The 21373-nt window shown below is 41.8% G+C and overlaps 1 protein-coding gene across 2 annotated transcripts in view; it reads left to right on the plus strand.

Moving 5' to 3' along the window:
- Positions 1–21373, plus strand: part of UGGT2 (UDP-glucose glycoprotein glucosyltransferase 2) — a 119142-nt gene that overhangs the window by 53028 nt on the left and 44741 nt on the right. For both annotated transcript variants that reach the window (XM_061630083.1, XM_061630084.1), the window contains exons 13-18: positions 1088–1207; positions 7748–7833; positions 14020–14155; positions 18771–18902; positions 19959–20120; positions 21155–21278. In XM_061630083.1, the coding sequence (XP_061486067.1) occupies positions 1088–1207; positions 7748–7833; positions 14020–14155; positions 18771–18902; positions 19959–20120; positions 21155–21278 (760 nt within the window). The remainder of the gene's footprint in view (positions 1–1087; positions 1208–7747; positions 7834–14019; positions 14156–18770; positions 18903–19958; positions 20121–21154; positions 21279–21373) is intronic.

The following is a 21373-nucleotide window of genomic DNA, read 5'->3' on the forward strand; positions in this document are numbered from 1 at the left end:
GAATGAGCTAGGTTCTCTTTATCTGTTTAATGTTTGTTTCTTTAAACTGTGTGGGTTTTTTTCTAAAGGAGAAACATTAAGTGGCATGCAATTAACTCTCATCAGGCTACAGCAGACCAGTATTACCTTTTTTCTAGGCCACTTTTTTGTATGTGTTTGGTTTGCTTCCACTGTGTTTGTGTTCTGTAACTATCTTGATAATTCTGTGTGGCTTTCAGCATTCGGTGCTGGGAGTATTTCAAGTGTATTCATTTTATTACTGAATTAAATGTAGACTATATGCCAATTAATATAAAAATGGTTTGCCCACTGCTTCTGATCTTACTCTGTAACAGAGGTGCTTGGGAGTCATAGCCATATTCTAGACTGGGGTAGCCAACATAGTGCTCTCTAGATGTTGCTAGACTACGACTTGGTGATGAAGGGCTGATTAAAAAATACTTTAAACAAATAAAATAATTTCTCATTATCTCTGTGCATTGGCCATGCTAGCTGGGAATGATTGGAGTTGGGGGTCCAGTAACATCTAGAGGGCATCATGTTGGCTGCCCCTGTGCTAGACAAATGGCTGAGTAGATTTGGCTGTAATGTGTAATCAGAGTCACTTTGGAGCTGTTTTTCAGGGAACAGCTGTCACAGGGTTGGACAAATGTTTAACAGTGCAATCCTGTGCATATCTACTTTGAAGTAAGGCCCATTGAATTCAGTGATACTTACTTCCCAGGTAAGAGAGTATAGGATTGTAGCCTAAATGGGCCAACTGTGTGATCAGCAAAAAGGCACTTTGGTTTTTCCCAAAGAATTGGGAAATTCCCCAGGGGAATATCAATTCCATGGTGAGGACTCTTGCAATTGGCCCTTTCCTACATAGTTAGGCCATTTAAATGTTCTCCCAGTGAAGTGGTTAGCTGCTTATGGAAAGGTGGTTCCCATATGGCTAAGGTAACACAGAAGTTCTTAATGTGCTTAAGACTGTACTTAAGATGCGTTGCGTATTACGTTGCTAGCATGGACCTTCTGAGAGCATTGTGTCTAGTTATACCATTTTATTTTAATGGTAACTTTGACAATTACTGCTGTGTTCCAGTGGATCAACAACTTAGAAAAGGATGTCATGTATGACAAGTGGCCTACAAGTTTTCAGGAACTTCTTAAACCAGCATATGCAGGAATGATGCGGCAGATTCGGCGCAATTTGTATAACTTGGTATGTATTGGGCAAATTTCTTGTATATTTTTGTATATCGTTTTATATATTTTGAATTTAGAGCAAAATTAGGGTCTTCTGTGTGAGTGCCACTGAAAAATGCTTCCTCCACCCCGTCCCTTGGGCAGCAGTCCACATGCATGTGAGTTGTGTGTAAAATATACACAATAGTGCTGGTGTATCCATGAAGAGGCTGGCATGGGCATGCATAGTTTACATCTGATTAGAAAATGAAGAGGATAAGACATTTTAAAATGTTACTGTCTTCCCCTCCCCCCCCGTAAAATATTTATACCTCATCTGTTTCATGTCTGTGGGCTAACTTACGCACTGCTATAACAGTATGGGATCCTCAGAGTATTTCTACATCATCCATGCATCTCAAGGAATTCCTGTATCCAAGAGTTTACCAATGTGAAGAACCTGACAACATGGAAGTAGCATCTCCCATGCCACAACAGGAACATGAGAATCAACCCCATGTGGTCCAGTGTATCCAATAGTGTTCTGATACGACTGGATACATAAATGGACATCTGTGAATTTGGCAGTGTATTTCGCATTTTGGAACCACTTTTAATGGATTATACCTACTTTCTACTTGCTGAAATCATAACCATTGGATATGATTACCAGAAGTCCTAGGCTATCCCTTGTGTCCTAATAAAAACTAGGGTTCTTTTTAACTGTGAAAGCTATTGTTTTTCAACATTATTGTTCTTTTAAAAGTATCCATTCCATTGACGATCACTCATGACTGAGTAAGATTGTCTTCCAAGATATGGTCTTTAATGGTGGGTCCATAAGTGACTGTGGAGGCCAATCCTAGATCCACACAGCCTCCCACAGTGAGGACATAGGTTTCCAGATGGAAGACAGTCGTGATGAGGATTTGCTTGATGTGCCTTCCGCTTAGCTCATTTGTCCCTTTTTCTCCCTGTTTCTATCACCCTTCTTAAAAAGAGTGATAATTATGGCATCCCTTAAGTCTTCCAGGATTTCCTCCCTCATCCAGATCTTTTTGATGAGTTTATGAAGTTGTTGTGTAAGGTCAGGCCCACCTTCTTTAAAGACTTCAGCAGGAATCCCATCAGGTCCACTAGCTTTGCTATTCTTCATTTGATTAATGGCTTTACTGACTTCATCCAAATTAGGGGATACTGCAAGCTCATTTCTAGTTTTTTGTTGCGGAATTTGTGAGAAGACATCACCAGCCACAATAGAGTTACACTTAAGGAGGTCATGGTAATGCTCTTTCCAAAGCAGTGCAATAGACTCTTTATCCCTAAGAAGTTTGGTACCATCCATTGAACATAAGGGATTCGTTCCATAATTTGTTGGTCCATAGATGGCATTTGTGGCATTAAAAAAGCCTGATACATCATGAACATCTGCAAAATGCTGGATTTCTTGAGCTTTCTTTATCCAACAGGCGTTCTTAAGTTCTCTAGTTCTTTGTTGGACCTCAGCCTTTGCAGTGGCATAGATTTTCTTCTTAGCAGCACAGTCAGTGTCATTCTTCCATATCCAGACGGCTTCCCTTTTCTTGTCAATGATATGTTCAATCTCCATATCATTCTCCTCAAACCAATTCTGATGTTTCTTAGTTTGGTATCCAATAGTTTGTTCGCATACTGGAATAATGGAAGTCTTCAGTCTAATCCAGTGTTCCTCAACATTTTCAGGGAGTTCCGTTGGTAGATGTTTCTTGAGAGTTGTTTGAAAGCAGGCTCGCTTAATAGGATCTTGAAGGGCATGGATGTTCATTTTATGCCTTGGTTTTCTTCCTTGGAGCCTACATTGAAGAACAATATTAATGGCCATAGTGGACTGAATTAATCGTTGATCTGTCCAGCAGTCATCAGCACTCGTCATGGCCCTATTGAAGAGTACATCATGACGATCTCTAGCACAGACAATTATGTAATACAGTAAATGCCAGTGTTTCGATGAAGGGTGCGTCCATGATGTTTGAAATTTATTTTTCTGGTGAAAGAACGTATTTGTAATAACAGGATTATGCTCTACACATTAGTCAGAAGTAGAATTCCATTCAGGTTGCTATTGCTAACTCCTTTCCCAATGGTTTCTGGCCATAAATTGAAAACATTATTATTATTATTATTATTATTATTATTATTATTATTATTATTATTTACATTTGTACACCACCCCATAGCCGAAGCTATCTGGGCGGTTTACAACAATTAAAAACATTAAAAACAAATATACACATTTAAAAACACATTTTTTAAAAAACAAATTCATTACAGCGGGCCTCAGATGGATCTACCATGTCCTTGGGGCCAGCGTGTAATAGTTCCCGGACAATTCTGAAGAGCTCCACTGGGCGGCAGATTGATGATTTGATAGTGGCAGCAAAATACTGTTTTTTTTGTTGCCCTCGCTGAATACAGCTTACCATAGGCACTTAGCAGTGTGTAATTGCATCCACCAGTTCGTCTCCATCGCAGTTGCTGAATACAGCTTACCATAGGCACTTACCAGTGTGTAATTGCATCCACCAGGAGTTCATCTCCATCTGCACTCAAGCCGTCTCCTATATTGTTTCATCGCTCTCAGCTCTGGGGTATCTCATGGAGCCATATGAGCTCTACATAGGAGAGGGTGCTCAGGAGCAATCGTGTCAACCGCCCGGGTCATTTTTGTATTCCACAGTTCAACCAGGGTTTCGACAGGAGTGCCAGCCCTATCAGCCGGAAAACTCCCCAGAGCCCTTTGGAAACCATCCGGATCCATTAGTCTCTGGGGACGGACCAACTTAATAGGTCTCCCACCCTTGCAGAGGGGAAAAGCCGCTGTAAGTCTAAACTTCAGCAAGCAGTGATCTGTCCATGACAGAGAGACCTATGTAAGGCCCCCCACATTCAGATCACCATCTCCATGTCCAGTTGCAAAAACGAAGTCTAGAGTATGCCCTGCTACATGTGTTGAGGACCAATGGCATATTGGGATGGTCCCATGGTTGTCATGGAGACCATGAAATCCTGAGCTACCCTGAATAAGGTGGTGTCGGCATGCATGTTGAGATCCCCCAGAACCAACAGTCTGGGGGATCTCAACAGTACACCCTATACCACCTCTGTCAGCTCAGCTAGAGAGAGTATTGGGCAGCGGGGTGGGTGGTACATCAACAGAATCCCCATTCTGTCCCGTTGACCCAACACAAAGTGCAAACACTCCAGCCCAGTAGTCACATGGACAGGGAGCTTGCAGAGAGAGATGGAGCTCCTATAGACAACAGCAACCCCCCCTTCCCGACCCTCAGGTCTACCCTGATGCTGAACCAGGTACCCTGGTGGACATAGCTGGGAGAGACTGACTCCTCCCTGCTCACCCCCCCTCCCAGGTCTCAGTTATACATGCCAGATTGGCTGCCTCATCCACAATTAAATCGTGAATGAGGGATACCTTATTGTGCAGCGATCTGACATTTAGGAGCTGCATCCGGAGGTCTGAGAGTTGGCTGATAGGGCAACCAACAAACCTGCGGGTGTGGGGACGACCGGAACAAGGCACGGTCGTTAACTGCCTGGCAAGTCCTCACAATGCCATATCTCCCTCTACCCGTCACTACACTGATTGGGGCCCCCTCAAGTCTCCCCACTTGGCCCTGAGTCCTCTCTCCCAGGCACATGACTCAAGACCCACAAAAAACCAGGCAATCTGCAAAGCAGGAGCCACCTCAGCCAGCCAACTTATGTATCCTCTCCAGGGAAGGGACAGGTGGACGATATCAGCAACAGCTGGCTGAGTACCTGGGGGCCTGGTCCTGCAAGGCATGACCCATACAGAGCAGAAGTTCAACAGGGAGAGGGCTGTGGTGGTAGCTGAGCAGCAGCAAGCAAGCAGTGGCAGCAAACGGCTCTCCTTCCCTGGGCAGTGGTGGTCCCCTTCCTCCTGAAGGCACTGGGTCTTGCCCGAACTCTTGCACTGAAATCACCCAGGAGGATAATTTTATCTTCCTTAGGTATCTCTGATAAGATGGTGTCCAGCTGGGTATAAAAATTTCCCTTGATGTCTTCATCAGCATCTAATATTGGCACATAAGCACTTACAATAGTTGCCTGCTCGTTTTTGGCGAGTTTTAACCAGAGAGTTGAGAGCTCCTCATTAATGTCAATAGGAGCTTCACAAGATATTTTTAATAGCAAAGTCTACTCCATGTATTCTCTGTTCCTGTTCAGGCAGTCCCTTCCAGAAGAAGGGATAACCTCCTTTTTCCTCCTTCAGTTGTCCTTCTCCTGCTCTTCGAGTTTCTTGGAGTGCTGCTATATCAATATTAAAACGTTTCAATTCCCTTGCGATGGTGGCAGTCCTGCTTTCAGGACATTCACTGTCTGCACTGTCCAGCAATGTCCATATATTCCATGTTTATTTATTTATTATTTGATTTATATCCTGCCTTTCCTCCCAGCAGGAGCCCAAAATTCAATTTTGTTCCAAAATTCAGTTCTTTTTTGTGACCGCTAAGTGGTGACCCCACTGGACACAGTAATCCAGTCAGAGAGAGAGATGAGGCAGACTATTTTTAGGGCACCTTTTCTAGCCCCTTCCCCATACAGGGTGAACAGAGTGGATCCTGAATAGGATTGCCCAGTCGTGGTTATAGTAGCCGAACTACTCAGCTGCCTCGGTCCTTGAGCAAGGATGACTGAGTCTGTATCCACCGCCCATGTGCCGGTCCATGACTAGGGGCTTCCGGAGTTCACAGTCTTGCCCCTGTCGCCATTTGCCAATTGCCATGGGACTTTTGTTTTATATTGGTTGGAAGACGCTTGTGTGTGAATTTGTTTTATGTGGGGAGATCAGCGCACAACAATCAGAACACAGTCTTGACAGAAAAAGGCTTTGATCCAATTGCATGGATACCACAATGATTGGAAGTCTTTTATTTGCTGCAGCCTCCATCTGTTTTCACAGTTGTTGTAACATACACATTGTTATCCTCCACCTGTTCTGCCGTTGAGGACATTCTTGGATCGTTCTTTGTCTGGTTTCTCTCCCTTGACCTTACAGCCATAGGTGACCCTGCTGGGAGTACTTGACCCCCGACAGCTTCGCTCACAGGATTCATTGGAACACTCAAGCCCACTCACCACTTCAAGGTGATGATCCAGCGAGTGGATACATTAATAGTATAATGTAAATGTGAATATCTGGTATCAGAACAAGGCATAAAAATGAACGTCCTATCAGTAGACTACCTCCTGATTCAATTCTAGATGCCATCCTCTAGGGAGAAACAACCTACATCATTGCCTAACTGCTAATCACATAAATAAAGTAGTTTTGTGGAGGCACACATTGGCAACACTTGCTTGAGCTACAGCAGCGAAACTCCATATCCTTCCTGTTGGTGGGTTACAGAAGAACATGAAATTAAAATGTACATCATTGGTTGGTTGGCTTTTAAACACCAAAACTCAGTTTATCCTTGGGGGCGGGGGGGAAACAGACTACTAGTCCTCCTTGTGATTACTTTTAGTTTAAGTATACTTTATTATGAGAGAGCCTACTGAAGTCTGTCTGAAATGCTGCATTAAATCTTGATATTGCTAACATGACACAGCTTATTTCCTTTTATTGTGATAAGCTCATTCCTGGCCACCATTTTTTCAAGCTGATTGATACTGCCTGCACGTGTGTTTGCTCTGTCAGCCAGGGTGTTGCGTGTTGATGGCAATGGCAGTTGTAAGATTCACCTCCAAGGGTTGAAAATCTCAGCTCCTTTATTTGTGTTCAGCTTTTTGGCTTTGTTTTTCACTAAGCATAAGATGAAAAGTTGCAGTCTAAAATATTCAGTAACAAAAACAAAAAAATGAAAATAAAAAATAAGCAGCCAAGGGTAATCATTTTTCCAGAGCATAAAATATTTGCAGACAAAATATAGGTATAAATATATATAAAGTATTCTCCCCATCCTCCAAAAGTGTCATTAATCAGAAGTTCACCGCAGAAAGCGATAAGCATATACATTTTGTGTGGTTGTGAACAAAATTCAAAATGACAAATCTGCTACTGTTTATCACCCAGGTTTTTACTACAAATGCATAAATTCTAAAGTTGTATTCAAATATATAATGGACTTTTATCTTTCCATTTTTCCTAGCCATTACTACAAATGTGCACACTTTTTCCTGATATCTTCTGAACTAGTAGTTCTCACTGGAGTGGTAAATCTGTGTCCAGACTGTACCATTTCAGGCTGCAGGTAACAGTACACATTATGGGAATGTGTCTCATACAAGAAAATTATCTCCATATAAAATACAAGGATGTCAGGAGGCTTGGCTATGGTAAAACTCTTCTTTCTGGCCTCAAGTTTTCTTCTGGGGAGAGAATTCAGTCATGTGAGTCCACCCCTGCAGCCTGAAGTAGTACAGCCCAGAACAGGTATGGCACCTTAGTGGTAAATGCCTTCTTGTATTCTCCCTTTGGGCTCTTACAACTGCAAAGGAGGGGAAAAGAGGATGCACAGAAAATGATGTTGGACTATGAACTTTCTTCTCTTGTTAGGTCATCTTTATTGATCCAGTCCAAGAAGAAGCAGCTGACTTCATGAAACTTGTAGAAGTAATCTACACTCAAAAAGTACCTATTAGGTAAGGTAAAACTGAGATGCTAATCTCTGATTCCTATTGTTGTGGCATTAGGACATTCCCTCCTCTACAATTCCAGACATAAGACCAGAAGATTTATTTATTTATTAAATTTGCATCCTGCTCTTCCTCCAAAAGGAGCCCAGGTCAGCAAACAACAAAATGTTAAAACGATACAATTTAAAGTAAAACAAACCAATTTTAAAATGATTAAAACCATATTAAACATTTAAAAACAATCTAAAAACATTTAAAACAATTGCATATCCTCACAGTGGCTAATTTCAAGATTGCCATAGCCAGTATCTGTCAGCCATCACATCCCTGGAGAAACAGGAATGTCTTTAAATTCCTCCTGAAAATCAACTGTGAGGGAGACAGATGCATTTCACCAGGGAGGACATTCCACAAATGGGGAATTGCCACCAAGAAGATTGTAGAACTAGGATTTGCTTCACACTTAAATTTAAGCATGGGTATAGACCTAATACAGAAAAGAAAACCAAAGATTTCTGAACATTGCATATGTAAGTATGTGTTGCCTGGAAATTAAATAACTGCCTTGACAATGGAAGATAAAGTTGAGAAGAAAATAACTCCATGGATTCGAGGGAAGCATCCAGAAACGTGTGTGAACAGGATACTAGATTAGATGAAGCCTTCGTCTCTTCCCAAGGTACTGTCTTAAGTCTGTGGGGAATAATCAATTTTACTTAGGTTTTCTTCTAAAAAACATTCTGAACAAGGTAAATTTGTGATATACTCTACTAAAGGCTATTCTGCATGCTAGTCAAGCTGCTGAGAATTGTAGGTTCTTGGATTTGGTAGAAGCCTGGAAATTGTACAAGGAGACAGAATGCTGGGGACTTGCTGCCCTTTGGTGATTCCAAATTAAGTGGATTAAAATTATTTCGTGGTGGCATGCTTTATGTGCAGCATGATTTATTAGTTACTAACCATAGCATGGTTGTTATCTTGTTTTTTACAAACATAAAAGTTTGATCTAAATGCATTCAATTGAAAGCAAGATCAAATTTTATTCACACTATTTTTATAGTGTTCATTAACAATAAGTTCTTTGAATAGTGTACATAACATTTTCAGGAACATGCTTCCTGCTGTCCTTTTATATCATATCGACATAATGATTGTTCACTGACTGACCACCCAAACACAGAATGGTCACTGCAGTATCTGCGCTGCTTATACGGTGTTTCCCCACGAATCCCATGGAAAACAGTACAACGCCTCCTTTTCTGTTTCCGGATGTGTACAACCTCACCAAAGCAGAAACAGAGAGCTTGATGGAAGCACCTCATACTGGGATCCTTCAGCCACCCTCGCAGCAGTGGTGACTGTAAGAGTTGTTAAGGTTGCAGCTTGAAAGAGATTGCTACCACAACATTAGCAGCAACCCACACAAAAGCTGGGAAATTCTGACCTTGTGTATGGTAGTCGAGAAGCAGGCCTCTATGCCTGTTTCTTCAGGCCACACAAACAAACAAAACAAGTTTCTTGGAGTTGGGGTGAAAAGAGCAACATTCTTTGCTTCCCCTTTTCATGTAGCCACATATCCAGGGCATGCAAATTAGCATTGGCTGCCAGGAATGCCCAGCTGCTTGAGGCTATGGCTGCATTTGAACATCACATTAAACTGCGGTTTGTAAAGCCTAATTATGGCTTGCGTTTACATCTGAACCTATAGATTGGGTCAATGGAAATACATTGCAGAAGGGCTTCAAGTTCATGCACATTTCTTTCTTTTCCTTCATGGAGGAAATTGAAAGCTTCTGGTTGTGGTTTTGAACTAACTGAAGCTTTCCATTATGTTTTAACACGAGAAGCTGCATCTGTGCAAACAAACCAGGATCTGAAATTGCAGTTGGTTAGTGTTATAAAACTGTGGTTAGAACAAACCACAGTTTCCCATGTTTAGATGCAGTTGGAAACTAGGTGTTCAGAATGTAAACTGAAAGCTTCAAACTACTTCCTCTCATGCATGAAAAAGGAGAGGAGGGAATAGGGAGTGTGCAAGATCAAGGCTTGAACCTGTGCATCCTCAAGACAGTAAGTGAAGGATGGGCAACCTGTAGCCCTCCAGATGTTGGACTATCATTGTCCTCATCTCTAGCCATTAGTCATGCTGACTGGGGTGGATGGGAGTTGTAGTCCAACAACATCTTGAGGGTTACAGGTCAGCCACCTCTGCACTAAAGCATAGTTTAGCATTACTTCTAAACTATGCCAATATCACCTCACAAACTAAGGTTTTTGAGGGGTGCCAAACCAAGATATCTGACCATGATTTGAAAGTGATATTGTGTTAGATCTCATTCTGATATTGTGTTAGATCTCATTTTATAAACCACTAACAAACCACAGTTATGGCCATTGCTCTCTTTCAGGAGGCTGATGCACCATGGAGATGGGAATGAATTTATAAATGTATAAAGGTTGAGTGCTAAGCAGATGGAAGGTGTAAACAGACATGCTGTCTTAGGTTTGCATGTTGTCTGTTCGGAAGCTCTGGAAGCTCAAACTATAGTGTAGCTTTTTAGCTATGGTTAACCAGGGCTGTGGAGTCGGTACGCCAGACCTTCGACTCCAACTCCTCTATTTTTCTACTGTCTGACTCCGACTCCTTCATAAATGGCAAATGTATATTAACTAGTAATAACAAATTTACTGTAGTAAAATGGTAGCACAAGGCATTTCATCACCACCAGATGAATCCAGAGCTTGGAAAAGTTACTTTTTTGAACTACAACTCCCATGAGCCCAATCCCTGGGGCTGATGGGAGTTGTAGTTTAAAAAAGTAACTTTTCTAAGTTCTGGATTCACATGGTGGTGATGAAATGCCTTGTGCTACCATTTTACTACAGTAAATTTGTTATTACTAGTTAATATACATTTGCCATTTATGAAGGAGTCAGAGTCGGTACATTTCTACTGACTCCGACTCCACCCAAAATTGCTCCCGACTCCGACTTCACAGTGGAAGATATAGGGCAGATCCCTGAACCTGAACTAACATTTGCAGGAAGGGATTCTGAGGAACTGAGACAAATAGTGGTAACGAGAGAGGAAGTTCTAAGCTTAATGGACAATATAAAAACTGACAAATCACCGGGCCTGGATGGCATCCACCCGAGAGTTCTCAAAGAACTCAAATGTGAAATTGCTGATCTGCTAACTAAAATATGTAACTTGTCCCTCGGGTCCTCCTCCGTGCCTGAGGACTGGAAAGTGGCAAATGTAACGCCAATCTTCAAAAAGGGATCCAGAGGGGATCCCGGAAATTACAGGCCAGTTAGCTTAACTTCTGTCCCTGGAAAACTGGTAGAAAGTATGATTAAAGCTAGATTAACTAAGCACATAGAAGAACAAGCCTTGCTGAAGCAGAGCCAGCATGGCTTCTGCAAGGGAAAGTCCTGTCTCAGTAACCTATTAGAATTCTTTGAGAGTGTCAACAAGCATATAGATAGAGGTGATCCAGTGGACATAGTGTACTTAGACTTTCAAAAAGCGTTTGACAAGGTACCTCACCAAAGGCTTCTGAGGAAGCTTAGCAGTCATGGAATAAGAGGAGAGGTCCTCTTGTGGATAAGAAATTGGTTAAGAAGCAGAAAGCAGAGAGTAGGAATAAACGGACAGTTCTCCCAATGGAGGGCTGTAGAAAGTGGAGTCCCTCAAGGATCGGTATTGGGACCTGTACTTTTCAACTTGTTCATTAATGACCTAGAATTAGGAGTGAGCAGTGAAGTGGCCAAGTTTGCTGACGACACTAAATTGTTCAGGGTTGTTAAAACAAAAAGGGATTGCGAAGAGCTCCAAAAAGACCTCTCCAAACTGAGTGAATGGGCGGAAAAATGGCAAATGCCATTCAGTATAAACAAGTGTAAAATTATGCATATTGGAGCAAAAAATCTGAATTTCACATATACGCTCATGGGGTCTGAACTGGCGGTGACCGACCAGGAGAGAGACCTCGGGGTTGTAGTGGACAGCACGATGAAAATGTCAACCCAGTGTGCGTCAGCTGTGAAAAAAGCAAATTCCATGCTAGGGATAATTAGGAAAGGTATTGAAAATAAAACAGCCGATATCATAATGCCATTGTATAAATCTATGGTGCGGCCGCATTTGGAATACTGTGTACAGTTCTGGTCGCCTCATCTCAAAAAGGATATTCTAGAGTTGGAAAAGGTTCAGAAGAGGGCAACCAGAATGATCAAGGGGATGGAGCGACTCCCTTACGAGGAAAGGTTGCAGCATTTGGGGCTTTTTAGTTTAGAGAAAAGGCGGGTCAGAGGAGACATGATAGAAGTGTATAAAATTATGCATGGCATTGAGAAAGTGGATAGAGAAAAGTTCTTCTCCCTCTCTCATAATACTAGAACTCGTGGACATTCAAAGAAGCTGAATGTTGGAAGATTCAGGACAGACAAAAAGAAGTAATTCTTTATACAGCGCATAGTTAAACTATGGAATTTGCTCCCACAAGATGCAGTAATGGCCACCAGCTTGGACGGCTTTAAAAGAAGATTAGACAAATTCATGGAGGACAGGGCTATCAATGGCTACTAGCCATGATGGCTGTGCTCTGCCACCCTAGTCAGAGGCAGCATGCTTCTGAAAACCAGTTGCCGGAAGCCTCAGGAGGGGAGAGTGTTCTTGCACTCGGGTCCTGCTTGCGGGCTTCCCCCAGGCACCTGGTTGGCCACTGTGAGAACAGGATGCTGGACTAGATGGGCCACTGGCCTGATCCAGCAGGCTCTTCTTATGTTCTTATGACTCCACAGCCCTGTGGTTAACATAAACTATGGCTTGGTTCAGTGTCTGAATGGAATCACTATAAAATGCTAGGCAGGTGTTTTTATGTATATCTAGGCTAGGGGTCACCAACCCATCATCTTTGGCTACCATGACACCCACAAAGGCCAACAGTGGTGCTTCCAGTAGGGAGCCCAGCACCCAAGCTTTTTTTAAAAGATGTTAATCTCTAGCCCTCGTAGAAAGAACATTATGGAGCAAAATTTGCACGTATCTTTCTAAGTGGTTTCTGTGAAATGAGACCCCCTGGCTGCTCTTGCTTGCCACTGTTTGTAGGCAATGAGTGAACTCAGAGCTGTGATTGCTAAGTTAGTAGTTTGGATACCAGGCAATCTCTCAGGTCCTAAAGAGCTGCCCTTGGAAGTTGCATAGTTTGCCCTTCCTTTTTCATTAGCAACCAAGATGCATTTTTCCTGTGATGGGTTTGCTTGAGATCAGGTAGTGCCTAGGAGTTATTTCCTGCAAATTCACCCACACTTATTGTGTAGTAGTATGTTAAAGAATCTCCTTCCTTCCAAAAGGCAAATGTGAAAAATTTGCAAGCAGGCTTGGGCATGCCTGATGTCCAGGCATTCATTAAGAATTCACTGTATAGTACTATGGTATACATGTCTGCTCAGAAGTAAGCCTCTTTGTGATCAATGGGGCTTACTTCCAGGTAAGTGAGTACAGAATGGCTTAGGGCTGGCATTGGGGGAAAAACAGGGGCCTTGTGCCTTTAATAGCTGTATGGCAGGCAGAAATTCAACAGGCCAAGGTTAAATTCTAATTTTGTGTTGTGCCTCTTCTCCTGACAGCCATTCTATGACTGGTGCCCCCACCACTCTCAAAATTTGAAATGTGCTCTCTAGTCCAAAAAGGCTGGCCAACTCTGGTTTAGGTCTGGGTTATCCAGTCCTCCCAGTTTACCTCCCTGTTTTCCTGCACACACAGTCAAAGTCACTAATAGTAGATGGGTACATAGCATAACACTTAATTAAGATGTTATTATATGCTGTCAGCCACTGTGGCTCACTCTAATATTTTGAAAGTTGCCATTTATTTATTTATTACATTTGTATCCCACCTTTCCTTCAAGGGGTTCTGCCACTATCCATTTTTTCCTCACAAGAACATTGTGAGGTAGGTTAGGCTGAGAGACAGTGACTGGCCCAAGGTCAACCAATGAGCTTCACGGCTGAGTCTGGTCTCCTAGGTCATAGTCTGACACTCTAACCACTATTCCACACTGAATTTCATTTTTTCCCTGCTGTTGGAATGTCTTTAGATATGATGGTGTTTGAGTCCAGTATGCTCTTATTATCATTTTATAAAACTGTGTAATTCTTACAAAATGTTCATTTTTTTCTGAACAGAATTGGATTTGTTTTCGTCTTAAATACTGATGAACTGGTTGATGGAAACAAGGATGCAGGCACAGCATTATGGAGAGCTTTTAACTACGTTGCAGATGAAATGGATATCCCTCAAGCTTTTGCCGCCATAATGAACGTTAGTGCTTGTAAAACAGCTTAAAAATAGTGCTTTATTCAAGATTACCCTTATTTTCCTACAGGAACAAAGTAGCCACAAGACATAACAATTTAAATTTAAATGCATTTTTAAATACTTTTTTTCAAATAAATTTTGTTCTCATAGTTAACAAGCTTTCATGAAAACACACGGATGTGGATATGCATGCACTCACATGCACTTTACCCTCAATGGGCCAGAAACACAAGTTCCATCTTCCTGCCCAAGATAGGAGACACATAAGCAAGAAGTGACAGGTAGCTTAAGATGACTCAAGCAACCAGAGAAATATGCTATGGGTGAATCATAGAATAGTAGAGATGGAAGGGACCTATAAGGCCATCAAGTCCAACTTCCTGCGCGATGCAGGAATCCAAATCAAAGCATTCCTAACAGATGGCTGTCCAGCTGCCTCTTGAGTGCCTCCAGTGTCGGAGAGCCCATTTCCTCTCTAGGTAATTGGTTCCATTGTCGTATGGCTCTAACACTTAGGAAGGTTTTCCTGATGTTCAGTCGAAATCTGGCTTCCTGCATCTTGAGCCCATTATTCCGTGTCCTGCACACTGGGACGATCGAGAAGAGATCCCGGCCCTCCTCTGTGTGACAACCTTTGACGTACTTGAAGAGTGCAATCATATCTCCCCTCAGTCTTCTCTTCTCCAGGCTAAACATGCCCAGTTCTTTCAATCTCTCCTCATAGGGCTTTGTTTCCAGTCCCCTGATCATCCTTGGTGCCCTCCTCTGAACCTGTTCCAGTTTGTCTGCATCCTTCTTGAAATGCGGAGACCAGAACTGGACGCAGTATTCAAGATGAGGCCTAACCAGTGCTGAACAGAGGGGAACTAATCATGCGATTTGGAAACTATACTTCTGTTAATGCAGCCTAATATAGCATTTGCCTTTTTTGCAGCCACATCACACTGTTGGCTCATATTCAGCTTGCGATCAATGACAATTCCAAGATCCTTCTCACATGTCATATTGCTGAGCCAAGTATCCCCCATCTTATAACTCTGCATTTGGTTTCTTTTTCCTAAGTGTAGAACTTTTCATTGATCCCTTTTGAATTTCATTGTGTTGTTTTCAGCCCAATGCTCCAGCCTATCACAGTCCCTTTGAATTTTGTTTCTGTCTTCCATGGTATTAGCTATGCCCCCCAATTTTGTATCATCTTCAAATTTGATAAGCATGCTCTGTACCTCCTCATCCAAGTTGTTAATAAAAATGTTGAAGAGCACTGGGCTCAGGACTGAGCCCTGTGGTACCCCACTTGTTACTTCAGCCCAGTTTGAGAAGGAACCATTGATAATCACTCTTTGAGTACGATTCTGGAGCCAACTGTGGATCTACCTGATAGTTGTTCCATCCAGCCCACATTTAGCTAACTTGCTAATCAGAATATCATGGGGCACTTTGTCAGAAGCTTTGCTGAAGTTGAGGTATATTATGTCCACAGCATTCTCACAGTCTACAAGGGAGGTTACCCAATCAAAAAATGAGATGTGATTAGTTTGGCAGGATTTGTTCTTTATGAATCCATGCTGGCTCCTAGTAATCACTACATTGTTTTCAGGGTGCTTACAGATTGACTGCTTTATAATCTGCTCCAGAGTTTTTCTAGGGATTGATGTTAGGCTGACTGGTCTGAAGTTTCCCGGTTCCTTCTTTTTCCCTTTTTTGAAGATAGGGACAACATTAGCTCTCCTCCAGTCATCCGGCACTTCACCAGTCCTCCATGATTTCGCAAAGATAATAGACAGCGGTTCTGAGAGTTCTTCAGCCAGTTCCTTCAATATTCTAGGATGCAGTTTATAGGGCCCTGCCGATTTGAACTCATTCAAAGTGATTAGATACTCCTTGACCATTTGTCTATCAATCTCAAGTTCCAATCCTGCCCCTTCTACTTCATGTTTCCCGGAAGAGTCACAGATCCTTTTTTGGGAGAAGAAAGGCAAAAGAAACCTACAGAATCATTAAGCATTGTGGTGGAGGGGGGCAGATTTCCTTTTTCTGAGTCCACTATTATCTTTAAGCCCAAAACATGGAACTGAATTCTGGTAGATGTTGAACCCATGCAGCGTTAAGAAAGGTAAATTCCATGCTAGCAATGGTCAGGAAAAAGAATTAAAATAAAACTGCTAGCTATAGTGGCTGTATACTATAGCCAGCATGGATTTTTCACATTCCACAATATTAAATTGAAAATATCCCCATGACATTCCAATGCTTCCCATGAGCTCATTTCAAAACAAAAACTTACAAAACTTATAGTCCTGAACTCAGAAATGCTTAACAACTCTCTAAATTTTCATGGCGATACATAAAATCAGTAAGAGAGAATAGAGAGTTCAAAGTGTAAAAAGAGAGAAAAAGACCCCAGACCCTTGTTGGACTTTTTTGCTGTCAGAGTTCTCATAATCTGTTGAAATTCATTAAAAATCAGCCATGTTCACTGAGTACCTGTAATCCTACTACTGACCTTGCACCATACTCTGATCTTCATCTTCTGCAGTTTAAAGGTTAAACAAAATGCCCGGATGATTTTTAATTAATTTAAGAAATTTAGCATTGGAGTGAATGATAAACCCAGGCATGCTCAGTAAGACCCAACTGTCAGTGTTCTAAAAGCCAGACTCACAGCTGCTTGGCTTGGCTTATCAGGGGGCCACACCCATACCAGACCTTTATTTCATTTTTGACAGTCATGGCCTCCCCCAAAGAATCCTGGGAAGTGTAGTTTGTGAAGGGTGCTGAGATGAGACTCCTATTCTGCTGACAGAGCTCCAATGGCCAGAGTGGTTTAAACATCAGCTGCTCTGATTGAAGGTCTGTGAGGGGAACAGGGCATCTCCTAGCAACTCTCAGCACTCTTCACTAACTACACTTCCCAGGATTCTTTTGGAGAAGCCATGACTGTCTGAAGTGAAATAAATGTCTGGTGTGGATGTGGCCAGTGACAACTTCGGTTTAAATTTGGGTGGGAAGCTACTTGTGCCTGCTGTAGAATAAAAAGGTGGGGGGAACGCTGAAAAACAATGACGCTGTTCACAATGTTTTCTTTTTGGAAGGGAAGGGGCTTCCCCTTTGCCCATTGCCCACCCAATCTCCTCCCCTCCCCTTCCTTCTCCTCCCCTTCCTTCTCCTCCCCTTCCTTCTCCTCTTCCTTCTCCTCCCCTTCCTTCTCCTCCCCTTCCTTCTCCTCTTCCTTCTCCTCCCCTTCCTTCCCCTCCCCCTCCTTCCCCTCCCCCAGGTTAGTTTCACCTATTCTAAGCATGATTGCACAGGAGTAAACCTGCGCTTCCCTCTCTCCTCTTGTCTCCTCCCTCCCTCTTCTTTTGCCCCTCCCTTCCAATCCCCTCCTCCCCCTCTCCTCTTCCCTCCCTCTCCTACTGCCCCACGGTCAGTTTCACCATATGCTCAGAGGCACATGTTACCAAATTCTTCCAAGCTACAGAGGAAGTGGATTGGATTGTGAAAGACCAACCCACATTGTGTTTGCATTTTGACAAATTTGTAGGGCAGTCCAATATCTCAGAGAGGAGGTCAGGTCTCCTGCTCCCCTGGTGCATTTAGTATAGCTGCCCAATTTCCCTGCTTTTTAAAGTTTGATAGGAATATCTGTTGGCTATAGGTACATTCTTAAAGCGCAAGGTTTTTCCCCCCCATCAGCGGATATAAATTAGGGGTGAAGAATCTGGGTACAGCCCTCCAAGCTTCCCTATCTAGCCCTTGGAGTTCTTCCTAGACCATACCTCTCTCCATCCCTGCTGTGTGTGTTTATGTGATTGTCTGGTCATGCCCACTTTTGGGTCTGGCATCACCCACTGCTGGGATTTACCCCCCCCCCCAGCTTTCCACAGTCCTGGAGGAAGACGTAAATTCAAGGTGCTGAAGTGGGGGTTAAAATGGAAGCTGCAGAATAAAATCATAAAGAGATCGTTGTAAAATTTTATCTTAGCGTTCTCTTGAAGCCAGCAGAATTCCTTGCTCCCAGAACTGTTGCAGGGATACTGCTCTAGGGTTATGTGCCAGTAATAAAAATCTCCAACTTTCTAACCTAACTTTATTAGTGGCTAATTTATAGCTGTGGGGTTTTACGCCCCCTTTCTTGCATTAACTTAAAAAGCTCTGACAGCTATGCAGTGATCTTTCTGACATGACAGCATATTTAGCAGTTTACTCATATTTCTGGGCCCTCACAACAGAGTAGGCAACAAGACAGCTTTATTATGTAAATATTTTCCTTGGTTGCATGACTCGTTTCATGACTAGATACTGGATAGATGCATATAATTGTGTAGGCAATAAAAGATAGTTTTATTCTCTTCCCTGAATATTTCCTTTTCCCCTTAGTGCTCAGAAATGCATGTGATGGATAAATTTAAGAGTAAGAGTTCATTGACGTTTAATTGGTGAAGGTATTAAAAGTGTGCTATCTCTTGGTTACTGCTGAAAACCAGGTAGTAAAATAAACTAGATGGGTCTGTGATTGGGTAGCAGGAGCTTTTAAAATCCACTCACAGCATGGCAATAAAAAAATTATATGAATACATCAGCAGAATTTATTATCTAATTTCTCTCTCTTTCTAATTAGATGTACGATGAAGTAAAAGATAGTGGTATACTTTCTGTAGGGCATGTGAAGCGTGTTCTTGTCAGAGCATTTCCTCATGCTGACTTGCAAGATATCTTGGGAATTCACTCTGATTATGATGAGAAGAGACAGGTAGGAAGAGATGAGGGTTGCCAGATGATGTAATTTTTTTTAAAAAAAAGACCTTGTGGGTGGATGTACACACTCATTGACACTGTTGTGTTTGGCATTGAATACTGAAGCTTTGGAATATCAGATGTCTGAGGAGATACAATGTTTCATTTCCCACAATACCGTTACCTATGACCCAGACTCTCATCCTGGAATATCAGAAAAGTAGCATGGGTTGATACTGTAATACTGAGATGTGCCAATGCAGCTTTTAAAACAAGCTTTATAGGATCTGTTGTTCAGGGGTCAACAGAGAAACAGAAAATAACACTATCGTAACATTTTATAGGCTGCAGTCCGATTCTCTCGTACCTGAATGTAAACCCCATTGAACTCAATGGGATATGCTTTTGAGTAGACATGTATAGAATTGTACCATTAGTCATCCTACTTATATAAATTCAACCCTGATGCTTAGGTTTGTTATTAAGCTTGATAATAGGATAGGCAGCTAGCATTCAGAACAGTAGATCTACCCTGTTCCACTTACCTGTCCTGTACTTACGGCAGCACATGTTCACCTGTACACTGGCATTCCAGCTAGGCATATCCTCATACATTTTTTTTGAAAAATAAATAAGTGAAGTGCAGGTATTCAGATGCCATCAACTAAACTTCAGCACCATAGGTCTAAATAAAATTTAAAGGGTTGGATACAGAAGAAGTTAGTTGAACTTAGTTCTCTTTGAAATCAGTGGGTCAGTTTAGTCATGACTTGACTAACTTCCCACTGAAACCAATGGGACTTAAGTTCAACTGACTTAACCTGGATTCAGCCCAAAGTTTATGTTCCTACATTGTTTCAGGAAAGCATGTTCTCATCAGGCCATTATGAGTCTGTCCCCCCTCCCACCCCCAAATTACTTTTTAAGAAGTTGTGTTAGAATGATAAATCGCTTTGCTGCTCTACTGTCCCAACAAGCAGTACATATTTGCTTTCATTGTCTCTTGATATTTAATCACTGCTTTTCTGCAGTCAGCTATGTTCTATGTAACTGACATCCCTGATCTGTCTAGGCAGGAGCAGTGTTTTATAAGAAGACTCGCCTGGGCCCATTGCCTCAAGCTCTCTTTAATGGTGTGCCCTTTAACAGAAAAGAGATGAATGTTGGAGAGCTACAGACCTCTCTGCTGAAGATCGTTGATGCCACAGAGTCCTTCCAGCGGGCAGTGTTCATGGTATGTTTAGCATTTCATTTTATTTTTTTTAAAGAATGTGCAATGAAATATTGGCTAGTAGATTGCTTCAATTGTGCTTATATTCTACATCTTTTATAATGAGGTAGTTTGGAATTAATGTTGTGAAAACCTAAATGGCATCATTATTTTAATTTGCAGTCATGGTTTTGAAACCTAATATATAATGATTATCCATGCTTTAAAATTTAACTAAGCACTTGTTAATCTTTCAGATGCTTGGAACCACAATATGAAGACTAATATTGATAAGATAATGCGGACTGCATAAGGGACATTTTTCTTTTTTCTAATATCTTTTTCTTTCAGTGATTGGATCATTTATTAATGAATGGATATAGATATAAAAATATTAAAGACTATATGCAAGGAGAGGAGACCCAAAGCTTTCAGAGCTCTCCCAGGCCAGGAGAGTCAAAGGTGGAGTCACTCTAGAGCCCAAGAGAACATCATAATCCACAAAACCTTCAAGCTAACAGCTCTAAATAGCTCACCAGTTGGGACAGCAGAGTGTCCCAGGTTACTGTCTGTAGCCTTGGCAGCTCCTGACAATACCTTAGTCCTCCTTCAGATGACCTTTCTATTGGGCAGTCATTTTTATTTACTTGCACAAAGCTTACACGGAGGTTAGATTGTATCTGGTCTTTATTGAGCATTCATTCTGATTTGTGTTTGGGGAGAATGTACACCAGTGAGCATTCATCCTACATTCATCCTGATTTGCTTAAGCTGTGTTTATAAGTTTTCTCATTTGTCATTGATTCATTCCACATCTTTCATGCATTTCCCTGTCACTTTCCTAACTGCAAAAAGCTAGGGCAATAGAGTTTCAAATCATTATAATTGTGCAAACCTAGCTTTTCCAGTATGCACTTGAATTCCTCCCACAAAATGCTGACAGTCTGGAGGCACTCCTACAATGTATTGAGCTTTGGATAAGAGTCATAACTATATTCCAATCTTAAGCTATCAAGTGGTGCAAAAACAGGACAAAACTTCTGTTGTTATCCTCTCAGGGCTTGCTGAACGATCATACAGATGCAGTAGACTTCATCATGGAACAACAGAATGTAGTTTCACATATACATGACAAAATTCTTGCTACTGAAAAAAGATATCTGAACTTTGTTTCCCCATCAGGTAAACCAAGCACTGTTTTCTCTTTCTTTTCTTCTTTTTTTCTGGTCAGTCCTCATTTTGCTTTCCATATTTGTTATTAACAAGCCACATTTTAA

The sequence above is a fragment of the Rhineura floridana genome, chromosome 5, assembly GCF_030035675.1.
Source record: "Rhineura floridana isolate rRhiFlo1 chromosome 5, rRhiFlo1.hap2, whole genome shotgun sequence".
Lineage (NCBI taxonomy): Eukaryota > Metazoa > Chordata > Lepidosauria > Squamata > Rhineuridae > Rhineura > Rhineura floridana.